The 19,730-nt window shown below is 36.9% G+C and overlaps 1 protein-coding gene across 1 annotated transcript; it reads right to left on the bottom strand.

Annotated features, from left to right (window-relative positions):
- Nucleotides 1-4,337: 4,337 nt before the first annotated feature.
- Nucleotides 4,338-8,515, bottom strand: LOC110928606 (nucleolar protein 58). Its single transcript, XM_022171627.2, has 3 exons — nt 7,613-8,515; nt 6,146-6,383; nt 4,338-5,026 (listed from the first exon to the last, which is right to left on the bottom strand). Exons 1-3 carry the CDS (start codon nt 7,928-7,930, stop codon nt 4,668-4,670), a joined length of 915 nt encoding a protein of 304 aa, XP_022027319.1. The 5' UTR covers nt 7,931-8,515; the 3' UTR covers nt 4,338-4,667.
- Nucleotides 8,516-19,730: the final 11,215 nt, after the last annotated feature.

Genomic DNA, 19,730 nt, shown 5'->3' with positions numbered 1-19,730 from the left:
CAACTCTTTGTAATATTATTATTATTATTATTATTATTATTATTATTATTATTATTATTATTATTATTATTATTATTATTATTATTATTATTATTATTATTCTTCTTCTTATTATTATTATTATTATTATTATTATTATTATTATTATTATTATTATTATTATTATTATTATTATTATTATTATTATTATTATTATTATTATTATTATTATTCTTCTTCTTATTATTATTCAAAATAACTTTTAAATCGTCTGTGTTGAAACTCATTTCGACACTAGTGAAGGATTTCGATATGGCTCTTGTTTAATACAACATACACTTTATATAGAATAACTAGAGTTGTGCGCCGCCGCCCGCGTTGTGGGGCGCTAAACCGAGTATTTCTTAGTTTAATAACATTTACATCTTTATGTCGGTTAGTTATACATGCTACTTATAACACGATATCAAAAAAGATACATCAAGTTAACCAATTAAAGAAAAACAGTACCATAGTCATGATAAAGAAAAAGAACTAAAACGATGACAAGCGTGTAATTTAGAGTTGGGGGCAAAACAATAATTTGTCAGGGCCAATTAGCGAGTGCTAGGCAGCTGTTTGGCATGAATAAAAACAAAATTGAGTCAACCAAATAAAATAAAACACTACCATGGTTTTGCCGAAAAAAAAAACGATGGCAAGATTGCAATTTTTAGCTGAGTTAAAATCGTAATTTTAAAATGGAGGTAAAATAAAATTTTGAAGTCAGGGCGAAACCATTTTTTTATTTTGAATTGAGGGCAAAAGCGTAATATTTTAACTGCGGGCAAAAGCGTAATTTTTAGCTGAGGGCAAAATCGTAATTTTAAACTTGGAGCCAAATCGTAATTTGGTAGGACTTTAGCTGAGGGCAAAACCATAATTTTATTTTGAACTGGGGGCAAAGTTGTATTTTTTAACTGAGGGCAAAATCGTAAATTTAAGCAGAGGGCAAAAACAAAATTTTATTTTGAATCGGGTACAAAATCATAATTTTACACTTAAGATAAAATTGTAATTTGGTATAACCTATAAATAACTATTATATAAAAAAAAAAAAAAAAAAAAAAAACTATCAAAATGGCCGCCACTTTTGTCCAACCACAAAAGAGCACTATTCCCACCGTCCATTTCATCTTTCATTTGTATGTATTGAAAATATTGGATTGGTCGAATTAAACGGAATAATTATTTTTGAAAAATACATAAGTTATTTTTTAATACTGGAGTTTTTTTTTTTTATCTTTTCTTAAATCCAACACCTGAGGTTCGTCTTTTCTAGAGAGTTGTTGCAAATGCCGTTAGTGAGTTCGTCCTACCTGTTTTCTTAAAGCTCAAAAGGTGCATAGCCCAAATGCTCATGAGTCATGACATAGGTCATGTTTACGTATATTTTATGTTTTATATATAGATGGTTTTAATTTAGAGTAAACTGCCATTTTGGTCCCTGAGGTTTAGTTACTTTTGTCATTTTAGTCCAAAACTCAAACCTTTTGCATCTGGGTTCCTTTGGTTTCAGTTTTATTGTCATTTTGGTCCAAAAATGAAATCAGGTCATAATTGTTTTATAAAATCCTGCAATTTTGTCATATTTCTCAGAGGCAAATCAGGTCATATCTGTCTTATAAAATATGGTATTTATTTATAAAAAAAAAATGATCACTTTGCCCCTGCGGAAAATAACAAAATAACAGGATTTTATAAGACAAATATGACCTGATTTTATTTTTGAACCAAAATGGCAATAAAACTGAAACCACAGGGACCCAGATGCAAAAGGTTTGAGTTTTGGACTAAAGTGGCAAATATGACCAAACCACAGGGACCAAAATGGCAATTTACTCTTTAATTTATTACGAGTAATTTTACACTCATTATCACCACCCATCAACAGCAGTTAAAGAGACCATCTAAGCGCGAGCAACCTTAACTAGGGCTGTTTAAAAACAGTTATAACCACCGGTTTAATTTTTGCGATTCAACAGCTTAGTTTGAAACTTAAAATCAGCAATGTAAACCGAAACGACTGGTTAAACTTCATAGTTTATATTTAGAGATGGGCATAATAACCGGTTCCAAACCCGACCCGGTAAACCTGACCTGGAACCGGTTCCAGTCCCTACCCGCTTTATCGAAGAACCGGTTCCGGGTTCAAAAAACTCGTAGGTTCTTACCCGGTTCCACTTTATATAAAAAAATAGGTCCGTACCCGGTTCCTACCCCGGAACCGGTTCCTCCGTAACCGATCCCGACCCGGTGCATTAAATTCTTGATGATGTTACCGTTAGAACCGGTTCCTAGCCGTTGCAACCAAGCATTTAATGATTTTTGTTACCGTTGGAATCGATTCCTAGCCGTATGAATCGATTTGTTACCGTTGGAATCGATTCCTGACAGTATAAATAGTGCACATTATTCATTTGATAATTACACAATCTTCATCTTCTTCTTGATTCTTTTTCTACTCAATAAGCTCTACTATGGCATCCAAGAATTCCAAAACAACAAATTCTCCATCCGTCAACAGCGGTCCTCAATCCGCTCCATAAGTTGTTGGGATACTATCACATAATCGCAATATAGAGGTATGGAACAATTGGGATTTGGTGGAAATGAGTGACGGTTCTCAAAAGACTCAATGCAAACATTGTGGAGCTTTGTTAAGCAAGGACTCAAATTCAAATCCTACAATACATGACATTTTAAATGAAATGTTTACATAAACATACATAAAACATAAATGTTTATTAGAACCGGCTACATTACATGACATTTTAAACAAAAGTTAAATCCTACAAATCCTACATTACATAAAACACTAAACATTTATTTAACAACTAACATAACTTAACTCCTAAAATCCTATATAATAACCGGTTACATAAAACACACTATACATTTGAAGAACCGGTTCCGGATGCTTCACCCACTTCATTTTTCTTCGCCTGTGTAACCGAACAATGACGATTGGTGTGTTTTTTTAACGTGGGGTTGGCCGTAGCCTTCATGAATTCGCCACATGCTTTGCACTGTGTCATCTCGTGGCTATCGGTCAATAAGCACAAATCAATGTACTTCTAAACTGCGGGGTTTCTCTTTGTTTCCAAAACCATAACGAGCTCATCGTTGCACGCCATTTTAATTGTGGAGCTTTAAAAATATAGATTTGAAGGTGTAAGTTATGTATTTTTGGAGTAGGTGCTTCAAAATGAAAGGAGGCAATGAATATATGTATATATAGTAGAAACCGATCATAATGGCCATTAATCGGTTTCTAACGGTGTTATAGCCGTTGGAACCGATTCCTACAGTTTTTGCAGCTTTTTCATTGAATTACCCGAAGGAACCGGTTCTTCCGAGGAACCGGTTACAACCCTACCCGGAATCGGTTAGTATCGGTTATAGTATTAATGGTCTAAAACCGGGTAGGAACTAGGAACCGGTTCCATTCACTTATTCAAGAACCGGGTACGGCTAGGAACCGGTTTTGGGTATAAAAAAAAACCCGATATGCTCATCTCTCCCATTCTTGAAAATGCAGTTGTGTATATACATTATAAATTATAATGAGTTATGAGTCATCTCAAATATTATAGTTTATATCCGTTCTATTCTTGAAAAATGTAGTTATGGGCATGTTTGGCTAAGCTTTTTGAAAACAACTTATCGACTTATTGGTTTTTTGGAAAAGTCAGTATGGAGTGATTTTTTTTGGAAAAGTCACTTTTCCCCTCACATACAACCTGATTGCCAAACATCATTTTGGAGCTTATGACTTTTTAAAAAGCCAATAAGTCAATAAGTTGTTTCAAAAAGCTTATAGCCAAACATGCCCTATGTATATGTAATTATAAATTATAATAAGTTATGAGTCACCTCAATTATATTAAAAATCTTAATACAAACTAGTGAAAAAGGATAAAAATTCAATTTAAACTGTAAAAATAAACAGTAGTTAGCAGTTCAGCCCATAATTTTCGTCAAACAGCCGACTAGACCATGTACCATGCTCCTCTCCCATAATTTTCGTCAATCAGCCGACTAGGCCATCTACCACGCTCCTCACCACGCATAACCTCAACCACCAGGCTCATCACCACTCGGGTATCTAATACACACAAGAAATATTTTTTTGTACTAATTTTACGCTTCGCCAAGTTGAGGGGTAGCCTGGGCACCCCCCTCAACATATGCTAAATCCGCATCTGATCGACCATCAGATAAATCGACTTCACATCTTTTCCACATCTAAACATCAATGAAAACCAACTCGAAGAAAATAACTTTCAAGAGAACCTAATTGCAAAACACAATTGTTATACCATTTAACATATCGATAAGAGAACTCACTCAAAAACAATAGAATTTAATAAACATCCAACTGACAAATTAAGAAAAAACGAAACAAATTGTCATCAAAACAGAAAATAATAACTTAAAACCAGAGTCTCATCCAACGGGTTGGTGTTTTCCACTTTCTACCGAAGGCACGGCCCAGCCCGACCCGGCCCAAGTGATCATGTAAAAAGTAAAAACCCTAAAAGTCTTTTAAGTAAATGTTCAAGTAAAACTGTAAAATGTAACCAAAGACACCAACAAGGTTTTATTACGCATCCCGCAGCATACTTTATATAATTTCTTTTTAAAACTTAACGAACGGGCTGCTGGTTGTAGTGGTTCTTCTCCTTCTTTTTAGCTGCCGCAAGTCTCGCACTCCTTGCTGCCGCCTCACTGGCGGCGGCCCGCGCTGCAGCATCCATTTCCTTGCTGGATTTTTTCTTTTTCATCGAAGCTACTTTCTTTATTTTCTCTACATCGATTCCGGATGATTCTTCGGCCTTTTCTTGTTCGGGTTCGTTTGTCGGTTCTTGTTGTTGTTCTTTGGTTTCTTTAGAAGATTTATCTTTCTTCTTTTTCTTTTTGGCGCTTTTGCTCTCACCAGCTGGCACGTTCTTGTCTTTTTTCTCCTGATCTCCATTTTGATTCTCAACTTTCTCCGATGCGGCACCTGGTAAGTGGCTCATTAGAATTACAAAGTTGGGGACTAAATGCGTTACAATGTGCAAACCACAAGGACCATATGTGTAATTTTGGAAAGCTAGGAACCAAACATCAAAATTTTGGTAAACCACAGGGACCATCTGTGTACTTTACTCTTTTTGTTTTTATCAACTTAAAAAAGCATGTAATCATTCATGTTTTACAATTATAAACTTATTACTTATTGGTCTTAAAAAAACAAGAATCACTCGTTTTGGAATTGAATTATTATCACACACGTTTTGGAATTCATTTATATAGTCATCAATTTATAACAAACATTAAAAAGTTAAAAGAGTAAAATGCACGGATAGTCCCTGTGGTTTGGTGAAATTTCACCTTTAGTCCCCAACTTTTGAAAATTACACTCTTAGTCCCTGTGGTTTGACAAGTTGTTACTCGGATAGTCCCCAAAGCGGATGGAGGTTAGTTTTTCTGGTTAAGTGGGTGTGAAATGACAAGGACTATCCGAGTAACAACTTGTCAAACCACAGGGACTATCCGAGTAACATCTTGTCAAACCACAGGGACTGTCCGAGTAACCTTCATCAGCTTTAGGGACTATCCGAGTAACAACTTGTCAAACCACATGGACTATCCGAGTAACATCTTGTCAAACCACAGGGACTGTCCGAGTAACCTTCATCAGCTTTAGGGACTATCCGAGTAACAACTTGTCAAACCACAGGGACTAAGAGTGTAATTCTGAAAAGTTGGGGACTAAAGGTGAAATTTCACCAAACCACAGGGACTATCCGTGCATTTTACTCAAAGTAAAATTAATAATTCCTAAATCAATATATAACAAACGTTAAAAAAATGACTTTTTAGGTTATTCGGTTAGGTTCGGTCTTTTGTGCGCTTCGGTGTTTCTCGGATCGGTCAAATTGGTTTTTCCGGTTTCGGTTCGGTTTTTTTGGTTTTCTGTTCACCCCCTGAACTTCGGTAATGTTTTTTTTTTGGCATTTACATTAGAAAGATTGTTAGTTTGTAATTAAGAGCCAGAAACGCCTATTTAAATAAATAAAAAGTGAATCACCGAATAGGATGTTTGATTTTCTGTAAGGAAGAAATGTAACTAGCTTACCACGAGTATCTTCTTGGGTATTGTTGTCATTTAAACCCAATTCAGCAAGCACTGCATCAAGTTCTGCAAGCTCCTTTTTCTTTAGTTCCTTTTTTGACAGTTGCCTGTCGGCTTCTTTGGGTGGCAAAACCTCGACGGGCTTTTCGACAATAGGCTCCTTTTCTGCTTGTGGTTCTGGTTCATGATCGTTTTCGTCATCATCGGATTCATCCAGACCTTCCTCTTCACTTTCACTTTCCTAAAATTGTACAAAAAAAACCTTGATCCATAATTCCATAAAAAAAACCATGATCCATAATTTTAATAATTTACCATCACGGCATAATTAAACGCCTTAAAAACTTTGTAACTACCAAAACAATAGCCCAACAGAATGTCTCACGTTACTAATTTACACACAAAAGTGAGTTTATTTTAATAATTAGCATAAGAGCTAATGCTGCAATATAATTACAGCCTATCAAAATACTAACATTTGGATCTTGAATACTTACCTCCTACTGTTACTCAAATAAGAGCAGTGTCCTGAAAACCGGACCGTATGGTTCACCCTATCAGACCGCTTTGAGTTGAACCGGCCGGTTAGATTGGGAACCGGCAGTCTGAGCGGAAAACCGGACAGTTAGATAGGGAACCAGCGGTCTGACCGGAAAACCGGAGGGTTGAAACCCGATTTTGTGGGTTGAACCAGAGCTTGATTGAAAATTTCCAAATTTACCCTATTTATTTTGATAATATTTAGGTCATCAACTGGTTTCTGTATCCGGTCCGACCAGTGGACCGGTAAGGAGACCGGTTCGACGCATAAGAGTATAAAAGATTTCCAATTATGTCAACAAGTTCTTGACAATGAAAACATACAGCAAACGAAAGAATCCGCATATTAAGATACCCTTATGAAAAGTTATTACAAGCATGCATGCCAATTCGAAGGTCCTTTTATTGGTACTTTCCAATGTTATAATCACTAATGTATGGAAAACCACTGAACCCACAAACTACTATATGATTGTTTATTTAGTTGGATTTAAATGTTAAACCAGCGAATAAATCACATTCAACTTAGAGATCATTAGGATGTAAAGACTGTTTTGATCAACCAGTTAAAAAAACTACGAATCCCTTATATGGAAATAATATACAATGATGTAATTACGAAGTAACACACATAATAACATGCATTTATAAATCAGCTTCCAATAACATGCATTTACCATTACCATATGCAACTAGACATGTGCACAATTTAATCATGCTGCATGCATGTCGTTAATTGCAACCAGACTTATCAAACATGGCCCAAATGTAATGAGCCATTACTAGCATCTAACGCAATCATGCAATTCAATATATCATGAGAAGAGAGAATAAAAACAACCAGATCATCTAGTTAATGATATAGAACATGTAGACACGCAAATGCAGTAACAAATATCAAATAAAATATCAAATTTGAAGTTTCCTCACCTCCACCGGAGTCTCATATCCTTTAGCCTGATCTTCAGGCTCACCACCACCCCCTGGAGCCCAAACAGGCGGCGGAGCCGTGGTTGCATAGTAATCATCATCATCCTCATCATCAACATCCGCCCACGACTTCACCGTTAACGGCGTAGGAGCCCAAAAAACCTGCTCCTTTTCCCCTTCAACTTCCTTATCTTGCCCCTTCTTCGAACTACCCCCCTTATCCGACTTCTTCTTCTTCTTCAAACTTCCAAGAGCCGCAAAAACATTCGAGCTGCTAATCGCTATAGAATCATCCTTCCTATTTCCACCTCCAGCCATTCTCAACCAAAAATTCTCAAATATACTTTTCTAATCTCAACACAAATCAAAACCTCAAGTTTCCGGAAGCTTTTGGCTTCAGTTCTAAAACAGATACACTTATATATGTATGTATAATTGTATATAACTATATATACTTACACATACACAAAACTGAACCTATAAGTTTCGTTTCTTTCACGTTTCAACGATTTTATTCAGTTCTACTAACAAAAACAGAATAAATATCCGCAAATCAAACTCAAAACCCTAAATCAAACAACAAGACGCTAATCTTCAAACTTACGGATAAGATTAGCACGAAACGATGCCGTTTTGTTCAGCGATATCGATTAAACAACAAACCTAACAAAAACTAACGAAACTGAATCGGAAAAACAGGAATTACGATTAGATTAACGCTAAAAACGAAAATCTGGAGTAAACAGGATCGATTAACCTGTTGTACCTGTCGAAAATCGAGTGGAGAAGAGTTGAGTGATCGATTGATTGCACAGAGTTGTGAGATTTTGAAGGAATTTGATGAGGTTTGATGAAAATTAGGGTTTGGGAAGAAGATGAGCTGCTGCTAGTGAAATTGAGGTGTTTATGCGTGTATTTAGGTTTTAGAGTTAATTGCTCGGATAGTCCCTGTGGTTTCAAGTTTTTTCATGTTTAGTCCCCAACTTTTCTAAATAGCAGCTGTGCTCCCTGTGGTTTGTTGGTTTATTACTCGGATAGTCCCTGGAACTAACTGAAGTTTGTTTTAAAGGTTAAGTCCCCTCACGTGTCCCTCACGTGAGGGTATTTTCGTCATTTCTGTTGCTTATTTAATATTTTTATTATTATTTGCCCTATTAATACATACCTATGAATCATCTTCATCCTAACAATAGTTCAGAACATCATCTTCAACCTCCCAACAGTTCAGAAGATCATCATCTTCAACCTCTGGTCATTGTTCAACCTCCTAACAATGGTGCTTTGCACATGTGGTCAAGATGCAACCATACGTACATCTTGGACAGATCTCAACCCTGGACGCCGTTTCTATGCATGCCCTAACAAGGTAACTTCTCTAAATCATTTATTCCACTTCAGAATTTAGGGAATCTGTAAATCTGACCTTCGTTCTAATTTACAGAACACCAGATGTGTAAGGTTCTTAGGTTGGGTGGACCCCCCAATGTGTCCGCGTGCAATTGCAATCATTCCAGGTCTTCTAAGATACAGGAACCAGATGGAGCTTGAAGTTGCTCAGCTGCAAGAAAAAAATCGATTGAAGAACAAGATAATATTGGTGTTGTTGATGATTTTAGGGCTTGTTTGTTTATTGTTACTGGATATTTGAATTAGGGTTAGGTTAGTTGATCAGTGTAGGTTGTTTGGTTGTGATGGTTTATGTAATATGTTTGTAAAACATGAATCAATGAAGTTTGTTTGTTTAAGACTTGTTTATGCCGAAACCAATTTGTGCGATAAAAAGTGTCCGACACCTGTTTTACCAAAACCAGTTTGTGCGATAAAAAGTGTCCGAAACCTTTTTTACCAGACCTCTTTATGCCGAAAACAGTGTGCGATAAAGAGTATCCGAAACCTTTTTTACCAAACCTCTTTATGCCGAAAACAGTGTGCGATAAAGAATCAATCCTAAACCTGCCAAACATGTGCAGAATCAATCCTAAACCTGCCAAACATGTGCAGAATCAAACCTAAACATCCCAAACATGTGCAGAATCTGCAGATTGTGCAGAATCAAGATATAAACCTGCCAAACATGTGCAGAATCAATCCTAAACCTGCCAAACATGTGCAGAATCAATCCTAAACCTGCCAAACATGTGCAGAATCAATCCTAAACCTGCCAAACATGTGCAGAATCAAACCTAAACATCCCAAACATGTGCAGAAACTGCAGAATACATATTTTGTGCAAAAAAATGTGCAGAATCAAACCTAAACATGCTCAAACATGTGCAGAATCTGCAGATTGTGCAGAATCAATTCATAAACCTGCCAAACATGTGCAGAAACTGCAGAATAAATTTTTGTGCCAAAAAATGTGCAGAGTCAAACATAAACACATCCAAGACATTTCATTTACTTCAAACATCCTAACATAAAACATCCATATCATCAACATACAGTACAAAAGGTGGTAGCAATTGTTTTAGGGACCCAAGCCCTCAAAAAACACTGTCTTGACAAGTAAATACAAAAGGTGGTAGCATCTGTGTTAGGGACAAGCCCTCAAAAAACCACCAGACCAAAATGAGCTTTCCATCTGCATTGTTCCTATTCAAACACTTGTACCTTCTTGATTCCCAGCATTGCCTTGGTCACTTTTCTTTGGTTGTTTCCCTTTCTTCACTTTCCCACAAGTCCTTATATTATGACCTTTACCCCCACATTTCTTGCAGTTAACTGATTTCCACTTTCTTGTAAGCTTTCCACTTTGATGCTCAACTTCCTTCCCCTTCCTTTGTCCTGCCTTTCCAGCCCTTTCCAGTTCATCCTGCAATTCAACTTGATCCTTTCTCCTTTTCTTCTTGGGCCTGCCAACTGACTTGTGGTGCAATGGAGGGGTCAAAGTGGTTGGGACATTGGATTTTGGCCAAAGGTCTCTGCCATTAATGGGCTCTATTCTGTGTGAGTAGACTGCCTTCCAAGTGTCCAACCAGTAGCACTGATTTACCCATGATTCAGGGGGGCCAACTTGCTGCCCATGTAGAGCCATGTCCCAGTTAACTGCAACTGCATGTCTACATGGGATCCCAGTAATCTCCCACTGCCTGCAACTACAAACCATCTCTACAACATCAACAACCCTTTGTGAAATTTGTCCACCTCTACTAACCTGGTACTTAGGCCCACCAGACCATTTAACAGTGTACCTTGATGCATCTTTTTTGTTTTCTGCTAGTATTTTGGTAGCACTAGGTGTTAGTGGGCCATTACACCTACCTATCTTTCTGATCACATTCACAATCCTCTGCATTAAATACTCTCTCATAAACTCCAAAGCTGAAATTATTGGCTTATCTCTGCCCTCAACTGTTTTAGCATTTAAGACCTCACACATATTATTCAAAAGCACATCAGATATGGCCCTTCCTGCATAGTGTTTACAAGGAAATTATGCTATGAATCAAATATAGAATGTGTTGTAAATCAAATGACATGTAAAATGTCTACCAGTGAAGTGGGATCTGGCCCAGTGTTGTGGTGGGATCTCTCTCAACCAGTTATATGCTTCAAGGTTGTATTTTTTGAACTCCTCCATCTTCTCTTCAAACTCAGGGACAGTAGTTGCACTTGCAGCATTTCTGATGAAGTGTTTGAAAGCCAAGCCTCTCCATTGTAGCTTCATGTTTTGGTGAATATGTCTAAGGCAAAAGCGATGCTCAGCTGCTGGAAAAACTTGATTGATTGCAGGTATAATTCCCTGATCAAAACAGAATTAAATGTGAAGTAAATGTGAAGTAATAAATGTGAAGTTTGCATGTATACCTTCTGCCTGTCAGAAATAAATGTGAAGTTTGCATTTGATGGAAGATCTAAGTCATCTTGGATATTTTGCAAGAACCATGTCCATGAGTCCTTGTTTTCAGTCTCCACAATGCCATAAGCCAATGGGTAGATGCCATTGTTTGGATCTAACCCAACTGCAGTTAACATTTGACCGGGGTAGGGGCCTTTCATAAATGCCCCATCTAACCCCAACAACTCCCTTCTACATGCTTTGAATCCCTCTTTTAATGGTCCCAAACAAACGTAGATCCTTTTGAAGATCCTAGTAGGTGCACTAGGGTTACATTCTGGCTCAACCAGAAACTTAACAGTTGTGCCTGGATTTGTGTTGGTCAACTCTATAACATAGTCCCTCAACTGAGCATATTGATCTTTAAAATTCCCCTGAATTTGCCTTGTAGCTTTTAATCTTGCCCTAAATGCCTTCAACAAACATCACCACAATATATGCAAGTAATCAGAGACAAAAACACAAATTAACAGAAAATGTAACAACAATAAACAGAACCTATGCTACTTAACAGGAACTGTAATAACAGTAAAACAGATATATATGCACCTTCATTTTTGAAACACCAAGCTCATACCGCCTTCCAAGCTCATCTTGAATGCTTTTAACTGGAACATTAGGGTTTGCCTGCACTTGGTTAATTATCTAGTCTTCTTTTGCCATGAATGTTGATGTGAATGCTTGAATCTTCCTGGATTGTAAGCACTTGTGTTCCGGATTGTAGGTTTTAACTACCAATGTTTCTTCATTAGCATTAAGTCTTGAAATGTAAAGCAACCAAGGACAAGCTACACTATTTAACCTACTTTTTCTTTTGTCATTACATGTCCCTGCACTTTTTTTTGGGCCACTTGACCCACTTGCACATGGCTGACTAAGCCCAGTGGAAAAAACAGGTACCTTCCCTTCACACACTACTCTAATCCTCCTTTTATCATTTCTCAAAAATGAAAGTTCCCTCTTTGTTTCAATAGAATGCCTATTAATACTATCCTTTGCTTCTTTAGCAGTTCCAAACATTTGCCCAATATAGAACCTCACTTCTGCTACAGAAGTAGCATCCCTCATCTTTCTTTTAATTTCTTTCAGCTTCATACTTCTTCTAGTTTCAAAGTCTTCCATTGAATCTTCAGTTAGACTATCAAATGATTCCCAGCTTAGATTTTCACCAGCTAACACCTCATCACTATCATCCCCTTCATGGTTGCCTACAGATTGATGATATGATCCTATATACTCCTCCCCATGGTCAACATGTTCATGGAATTCCCTATTGTCAAGACCAGAATCTTCCTCATCTACATAATCTTTATCAACCTCATAATCACTATCTTCAGAGTCATCATTATCTTCATTTGATGCCTCATTACCATCAGACTCATTGCCATCAGACTCATTGACATCTAGATTATCCTTAGAAAATTCAGAATTATCAAGGTTAAAAGAAAAACCATCAGCCTCCATATCAGTTTGAACCACCTCCTTATCAGCTTGAACCACCTCCTTATCAGTTTGAACCACCTCCTTATCAGTTTGAACCACCTCCTTATCAGCTTGAACCTCCTTATCAGCTTGACCTTCCTTATCAGTTTGAACCTCCTTATCAGTTTGACCTTCCTTATCAGTCTCACCACCTTTCACAACCCCCTTATCAGACTCACCAACTTTCACAACCCCCTTATCAGACTCACCACCTTCCACAACCCCCTTCTCCTGCACACTATCCTTAACAGCCTCACTAGAACCCTCACCAGATTTTTCCCATTCCAGAAGCAATTTTTTTGCAACCCTAATCTTCTGTCTAGGTTTAACCAATGCAAGGGTATTACCAGAATTCTCTACATCATCTAATTCTTGAATAACAACTTTAGAAGCTTGTGGAGATGTAAAGTAAGTTTTAAGGTAAGTAACACCATGTTCTATGAACAAATTAACTACCTTATTTTGTGCAACATACTTCCCCAAATGTATAACATCAGTATCATTACCTAAAGGTGCTAACCCAAAGTCTAAGTCTTTTCCAGGTATTTGAAAGTGGTAGTATAATTTCACATTTTCAGTTTCAATCTTTAGGTCTTTCACCATGTAATCTATTTCATGAACAGAGAACTCTTCTATGTTACAAAAGTCAACGAAATTATACCTCCCATAGGTGTATCTCCTTCCAGGAAAGTTTCTAAATATTCCACCATGATGAATCTTTAATGTGAACCAGCTCTCAAAACCCTCTGTTGCAAAAAAAAGTACACACAACAATGAGACATCTGGAATGAAATCGCGATTTCCTGTTCTTCAACAACATCAATTTAGGGTTTAAACACTTACCATATACTTCCTCTGGAATGAATGGGGCATCGCCTTCTTCAGTGTACCTTATTTCCCAACTCTGACCTGGCCCCCGACGAGGAATTGGTCCGTCATCTCCATCCATTTTGATCGATTTTAGGGTTAGAAGAGAGAGAGTTACAGGGATGGTGAACTGGGTTTTTTTGGGAGGGAAGATACAACTGACATACATTAATGAAGAGCTGCATGCCTTTAATGGGTGAACAGAGTGTTGGGAGCAAAGGAAATGACGAAAATACCCTCACGTGAGGGACACGTGAGGGGACTTAACCTTTAAAACAAACTTCAGTTAGTTCCAGGGACTATCCGAGTAATAAACCAACAAACCACAGGGAGCACAGCTGCTATTTAGAAAAGTTGGGGACTAAACATGAAAAAACTTGAAACCACAGGGACTATCCGAGCAATTAACTCTAGGTTTTATTTATATGTGTGTTTTGGTTTTCTGGTGTTTGTAGATCTTGACCGTTGATTTGAGGTGATGGTTGAGATGAAGACATGTGTGTTATCTTGTGATTAATTTTGTGATATTGTAAGGGGACTAGGGGTGGAATCACTAGTGATGGATTCCATCACTCCCACTATCCAATCAACTAATGCCATGTCATCAATCCAATTTCCATCACTAGTGATAGAAATGGACTAGGGGTGGAATCACTAGTGATGGGGATTCCAATATACAAGTATTAATACACAATGTACAAGTCATACCCTATAAAACTCAAAAGTTTAACGCGTGCTGGGTTTAACGCGTTTAAAATTCCACGCGTTATGAAAAGAGAGGCGGCGGTGTTGCGTTGTGGTTTAACGCGTTAAACTTGCTGATCACGGGGGTGCCCCGAGTCCTCTAAGAGCTTCAATGGGATTTTGTTATGATAGTATATTTTGTACTTTCATACCTTTTATATATGTATGAATTTTACATCATTGCATTTCTTGAATTTAGTTAGAAGTTTATAAATTGTTTAAACATCATTGCATTTCTTGAATTTAGTTAGAAGTTTATAAATTGTTTAAATCATCGAATCGATTAAACCGAATAAATTTGGCTTGTTTGAAATATATGTGTTCAACCGTGTAAAGAAAACCATTTAACCGTAGGAATTTTGTCGATTCACGGTTGGAACGTGAAGCCGGTCGTGTAGACTGCAGACTGGACCAGTACACATTTATTAATTTTTTTTTGTGTAACGTCAAAACGTTACTAAAACGCTTTTCCATAATAAACATTCTTCCATCGTCCTCGGACATAAAAAGTGATATGGAAAATGTCATACAAGTAATGAACATTTCCAAAACAATACCTATAACATCATAAAATTTCAAATCAAATATAGCGTATCCAAATTCGAGATAGAATTGGAAAATCTATATATCTATATTTCTATATATAAAAGAAATCATTGGGGGACACATGTCACCCTGTGGTTTCACCTCATATGGATTTTCCCGCCAAAACCGATGGATAACCCGGATGACCCGATGGATAACCCGGATGACCCGAACTCAAATGTAAATCACGTTATAATGAAAAAGGCGGAGGACCCGATACAAAATGGTAAACCCGGTTTCAATTATTAACTTCCTTTGCACTCTTCATTCCAATCAAACCCTAAACAAAAATCCTCCGCGTCTCTCTCTCTCTCAATACCATCGGCGACAACCTTCAATCGGTTCTTTCATTCATCATTCAACGGATTTCAAGACTCTAAACTCGACGGTAATCGCTATTTTGTGGTTGGATTCTATTATTTTGTCGTTCGATTGGTCTGATTTCGTTAACAGTTGAATGATAGTTAGCTTTTTAATCGACGGTGGTGTTATTTAGGGTTTATAAACCACGTTGATAGTATGAAGTTGATTTTTGATAATGCTCTTATGATTTAGTTGTGGAAAATGCTCTTAGCCTCTTATGATTTCAGGTTTGCGATGCTAAACCCTATATCTGAAATATGGTTCGACGAGGGTGTTGACATAGGGCCTTTGGGGTTTGTGATGATAAACCCTAAATCGTTCATTTTGTTTGGGTAAATAAGCTGACACCTGATAAATTTTATAAGGGGTATATGTATACTTATGTTGTCTTCTTTAATTTATTGATAGTTGAAACGAATGAACAATGAATGATGTATTTTGTGGTTGGTCATATTTGGTTTAAATGGACGGTTGTTACACGGAGGTTGTGATGAGTTATCAAAATAAAGGCAATATGCCTCCCTGGCGTGGCAGTTATGGAGGATGGCAGCTTGGCACCTGCAACCCTTATTGCAACCATGGTGGCTTGGTCCTTTTGCATTTACTGAGCCTCATGAATCTGTTCATTGATCATGTACACTACAATGTAATGAGCAAATATTGTTGTAATGGTAACAAGCTTGAATTTATGATGTAACACCTCGAAAATTCAAGTCCAATAATGTATTGACACGTGACATAAGCTTTGAACATGTGAAAGAATACTTTAAAGGGACTAAAGTTGACAAACAGAGAAAGTATGTGAATATAAGGGTTCAAAGTGTCAACAACGGATAAATATATCGTACAATAGCCCTACATGATGTTTATATCCTTAAACGAATAAATCATGGATCATACGAAGCTAAATATGAAAGAAAGTGAGAGATTACAAACTACAGGGGTTAAATGTGTCAACATGTTTAAAGTATACCTCTGAATGACCTTTTAGCAAACCCGAAGCTTTGTAACGGTAAATTATGCTCACTAAAATGAGTGATAAAAATTTCATAAAGTTTCGTTATCGTATGAGAAAGTTATGATGAAATTCGTATACGAGGGGTTAAAAGCGTCAACGTTGAAATTTATGACTTTTCGGGTGATCTCAAGGTTAACCAAGGACTTACCAATACTTAAATATGTTATGGAGCCCTTAAAAGTAAGGTTAAAGGGCCAAAAATGCAAGAACAAGAGTTAAAACCACGTTACAAAGGACCAGGGGCTGAAATGTAATTAAAGGAAACTTGTTTGGCTGGTTCTGGAGGGCCAGGCGGCCCGCGTAAGAGTGCCCTATGGGCTTACGCGGCCCGCGTGAGCAGCACAGCGACAGAAACTTTGGACAGGTGCCTGTTAAGGCTGTTAACCGTCTTCAAACGCTTGTTTTACATACCAGGGGCTGCCCCAATGGTATTTCATGCATAGGGGGCACTTGTGAGCATCTTATATCACCTGTAGACTTCCTTGGCATGATCCTAGATGATCAAAATGAGTATATAAGGAGCTTCAAGGTTGCAACACTTTGTTCATTCATTTGCAAAGTTCACAAGTTTATTTATGGAGCTCCTCTAGGGATGGCAATCGAACCCGAACCCGATGGGTAAACCCGAAACCTGAATCATTTGGGACGGGTTTGGGTCTAGTAATCGGGTTTGGGACCGGGTATGGGATTAGTTTTATTTTCTTCGCGGGTTTGGGACGGGTTTGGGATTTAATGATATACCCGTTTACCCGACCCGATTACCCGATAAAGTATACCCGTTTACCCGACCCATTTACCCTATAAAGTATACCCGTTTACCCCATATTCTTTCTATTTTTTTATATATAAATATACATATTCTTTTTTTATAATTATGGAAGCTTAAAACTCACCCATTAAAATCTCAATTTCCCAATCTCCAATGTATATCTTTTTATTTCCTAATTAATAGGTTTACCCGAAACCCATGGTTTGGGTCGTGTATACCCAACGGGTAATTTTTTTTAGATTAATGGGTTTACCTGATACCCGGGTATTTACCCGATAAAAACCCGACGGGTTTTGGGACGGGTTTGGGATAGGTTTATTTAATCGGGTTTGGGTTTGGGATTACCTAAACCCGTCCCAAACCCGACCCATTGCCATCCCTAAGCTCCTCTGATCAGCAACAAGATTCCTTAGGCTTCCTAATCGTGCATAGGACCCTTGTAAGTGTCCTTAACCCTTCCTAATTCAGTTTAGCTTAGTTAATTAGCTAAAAGTCAAACCGTCGTAATTAAGGTTTGACTTCGAGATTAATCAATAATTATCCAGTCAAATCTCGAATTAAAAATACCTATGAGTGGGTAATTATGTGGGTAATAAACCCTTAAAAGGGTACTCTCTGATTTCCACTCTAGCTAGGTCAATTGTCGGGTCAAAGTTAACTTTAAAAAGTCAACAGAAAGCTTATTTTCAAATTAAGGCATAATTAGCAATGTAGAAGCCATGCAACCTGTTTTATCATTAATATAACTTGGTAATTAATGTAAGAACATGTCTAAACATGTTTACCCCGGCAATTTTCAGTTTAGCCTCGGTTTGGGACCGAAAGTCGCATAGTTTGACTTCTACTTTGACTTTCAGTTCTGACCCGTTTAAGCATAGTTTAGAAATGCCTTAGAGCCTTATTAAGACCAGGTTTCATATAAGTATAACCCTCTGTGATTATACAACTTGGTTCATTAGTTATCTAAATCATTTGCATGTTTCCGTTAAATGCTTAAATGTTGACTATTATGCCCTTTTCACCTTAAAACATGATTTTTGGAAAAGTAAAAGAATAGAAACCTTCATTACTGATTTATAGACTTGTCCCTAAAATTTGACATCAGTTTGAGGTCTAGATTAGGAGTTATGCTCATTAGCGTAAATGAAAAGCTTTTTATGAATTAAACGGCGTAATTGGCATATAGCCTATCTAAACCCAATTTTTGATATCAAACTTTTTACCCACTGATGTAATATAATATTTTGGGATTTTTGAAGATTTTTAATTATTTTTAGGCTGAGCATAACAAAGAGTTCTAAGCTTGATTCGGTTATTGTCGGTTTCGCCCTTTTTGGCTATAAAATGAGTTTTACGAATCCTTTTGATACCAAACCTTTTTCTACTGATCTAATATGATAAATAAAATGTTTTGAGCCTTCTGGAATAATAAAATATCAGCTTTCCTTTAAAAACCCGGAAATGGCTCCAAATCGCCTTTTTAAGCGTTTTTAACGCATAGTATGTATTAAAACTATTTTAAACATATAAGGTTTGATGCCTACTGATATTTCCAGTAAATTTTTATATTTTAACAGTAAGCAAAAGTTTTAAACTCAAATTTCCAGTTTTGACCTTTTAGGCTTATGTGAAATTACCAAAATGCCCCTACGATGCATAATATGGTTATAATTGATAAATTTCACATATATATGATACCCTACTGTTATAACTTATCAAATTAAGTATATTTACTAATTAAATCAGACCTGTAACTCAGATTATTATTTAAATCCTTTTATAACCTTAAAATGACCAAAATGCCCTTACGGGGCATAGTTTGAGTTTAAAATCATTTTGGGCATAATAGAAGATATCTTACTGATGTCACAACATATTTAAGGCATACTAACTTAGGAAACTTGTATATGATTCTTTTGGTTACTCGTTACGCGCTTTTCGCGTTCGGATCGGCTTATGTAACTAGTTTGCATATATTAGCCGAAACGGGTCAAACCATATCATTTTTGTCTCAAAATTCAGAATGTGTTTAGTTTACCCATATTATATAAGTATCCAAACTTTTCGGGTCTAAATCACATTCTATTCCGATCTTCGCTTAATCGTGCGTTTGAACCGTATCTTTCTTTAAAACTAACCGGTCTAAGCTTAGGCTAAATTAAAGACTCGTTAGGAATCTAATAGGTTATTATAAACCTTCGTTCCAGAATAAGGAGACCCGGTAAAAGCTACGTGCGCTTTCTTATTGTGATTATTACTTGCAAAGGTAAATACTTTTAACTTATTTTCCTTTATACGGGCTTGGGGTACGGTATATAAAATACCGCTTGGTCGGGTATTGAATCTTTAATTGTATAGTGGTTAATTCAATGAAATGACTCGTTTAAATTGTTTTGTTTGCTTAAAACCTTTGGGGGTTAATGAACATGTCCCGGATATCCTTGGCATCATT

This window comes from Helianthus annuus, chromosome 3 (assembly GCF_002127325.2).
Source record: "Helianthus annuus cultivar XRQ/B chromosome 3, HanXRQr2.0-SUNRISE, whole genome shotgun sequence".
Lineage (NCBI taxonomy): Eukaryota > Viridiplantae > Streptophyta > Magnoliopsida > Asterales > Asteraceae > Helianthus > Helianthus annuus.
The sequence above is the reverse complement of the archived record's forward strand: the minus strand, read 5'-3'. Positions and strand labels throughout refer to the sequence as shown.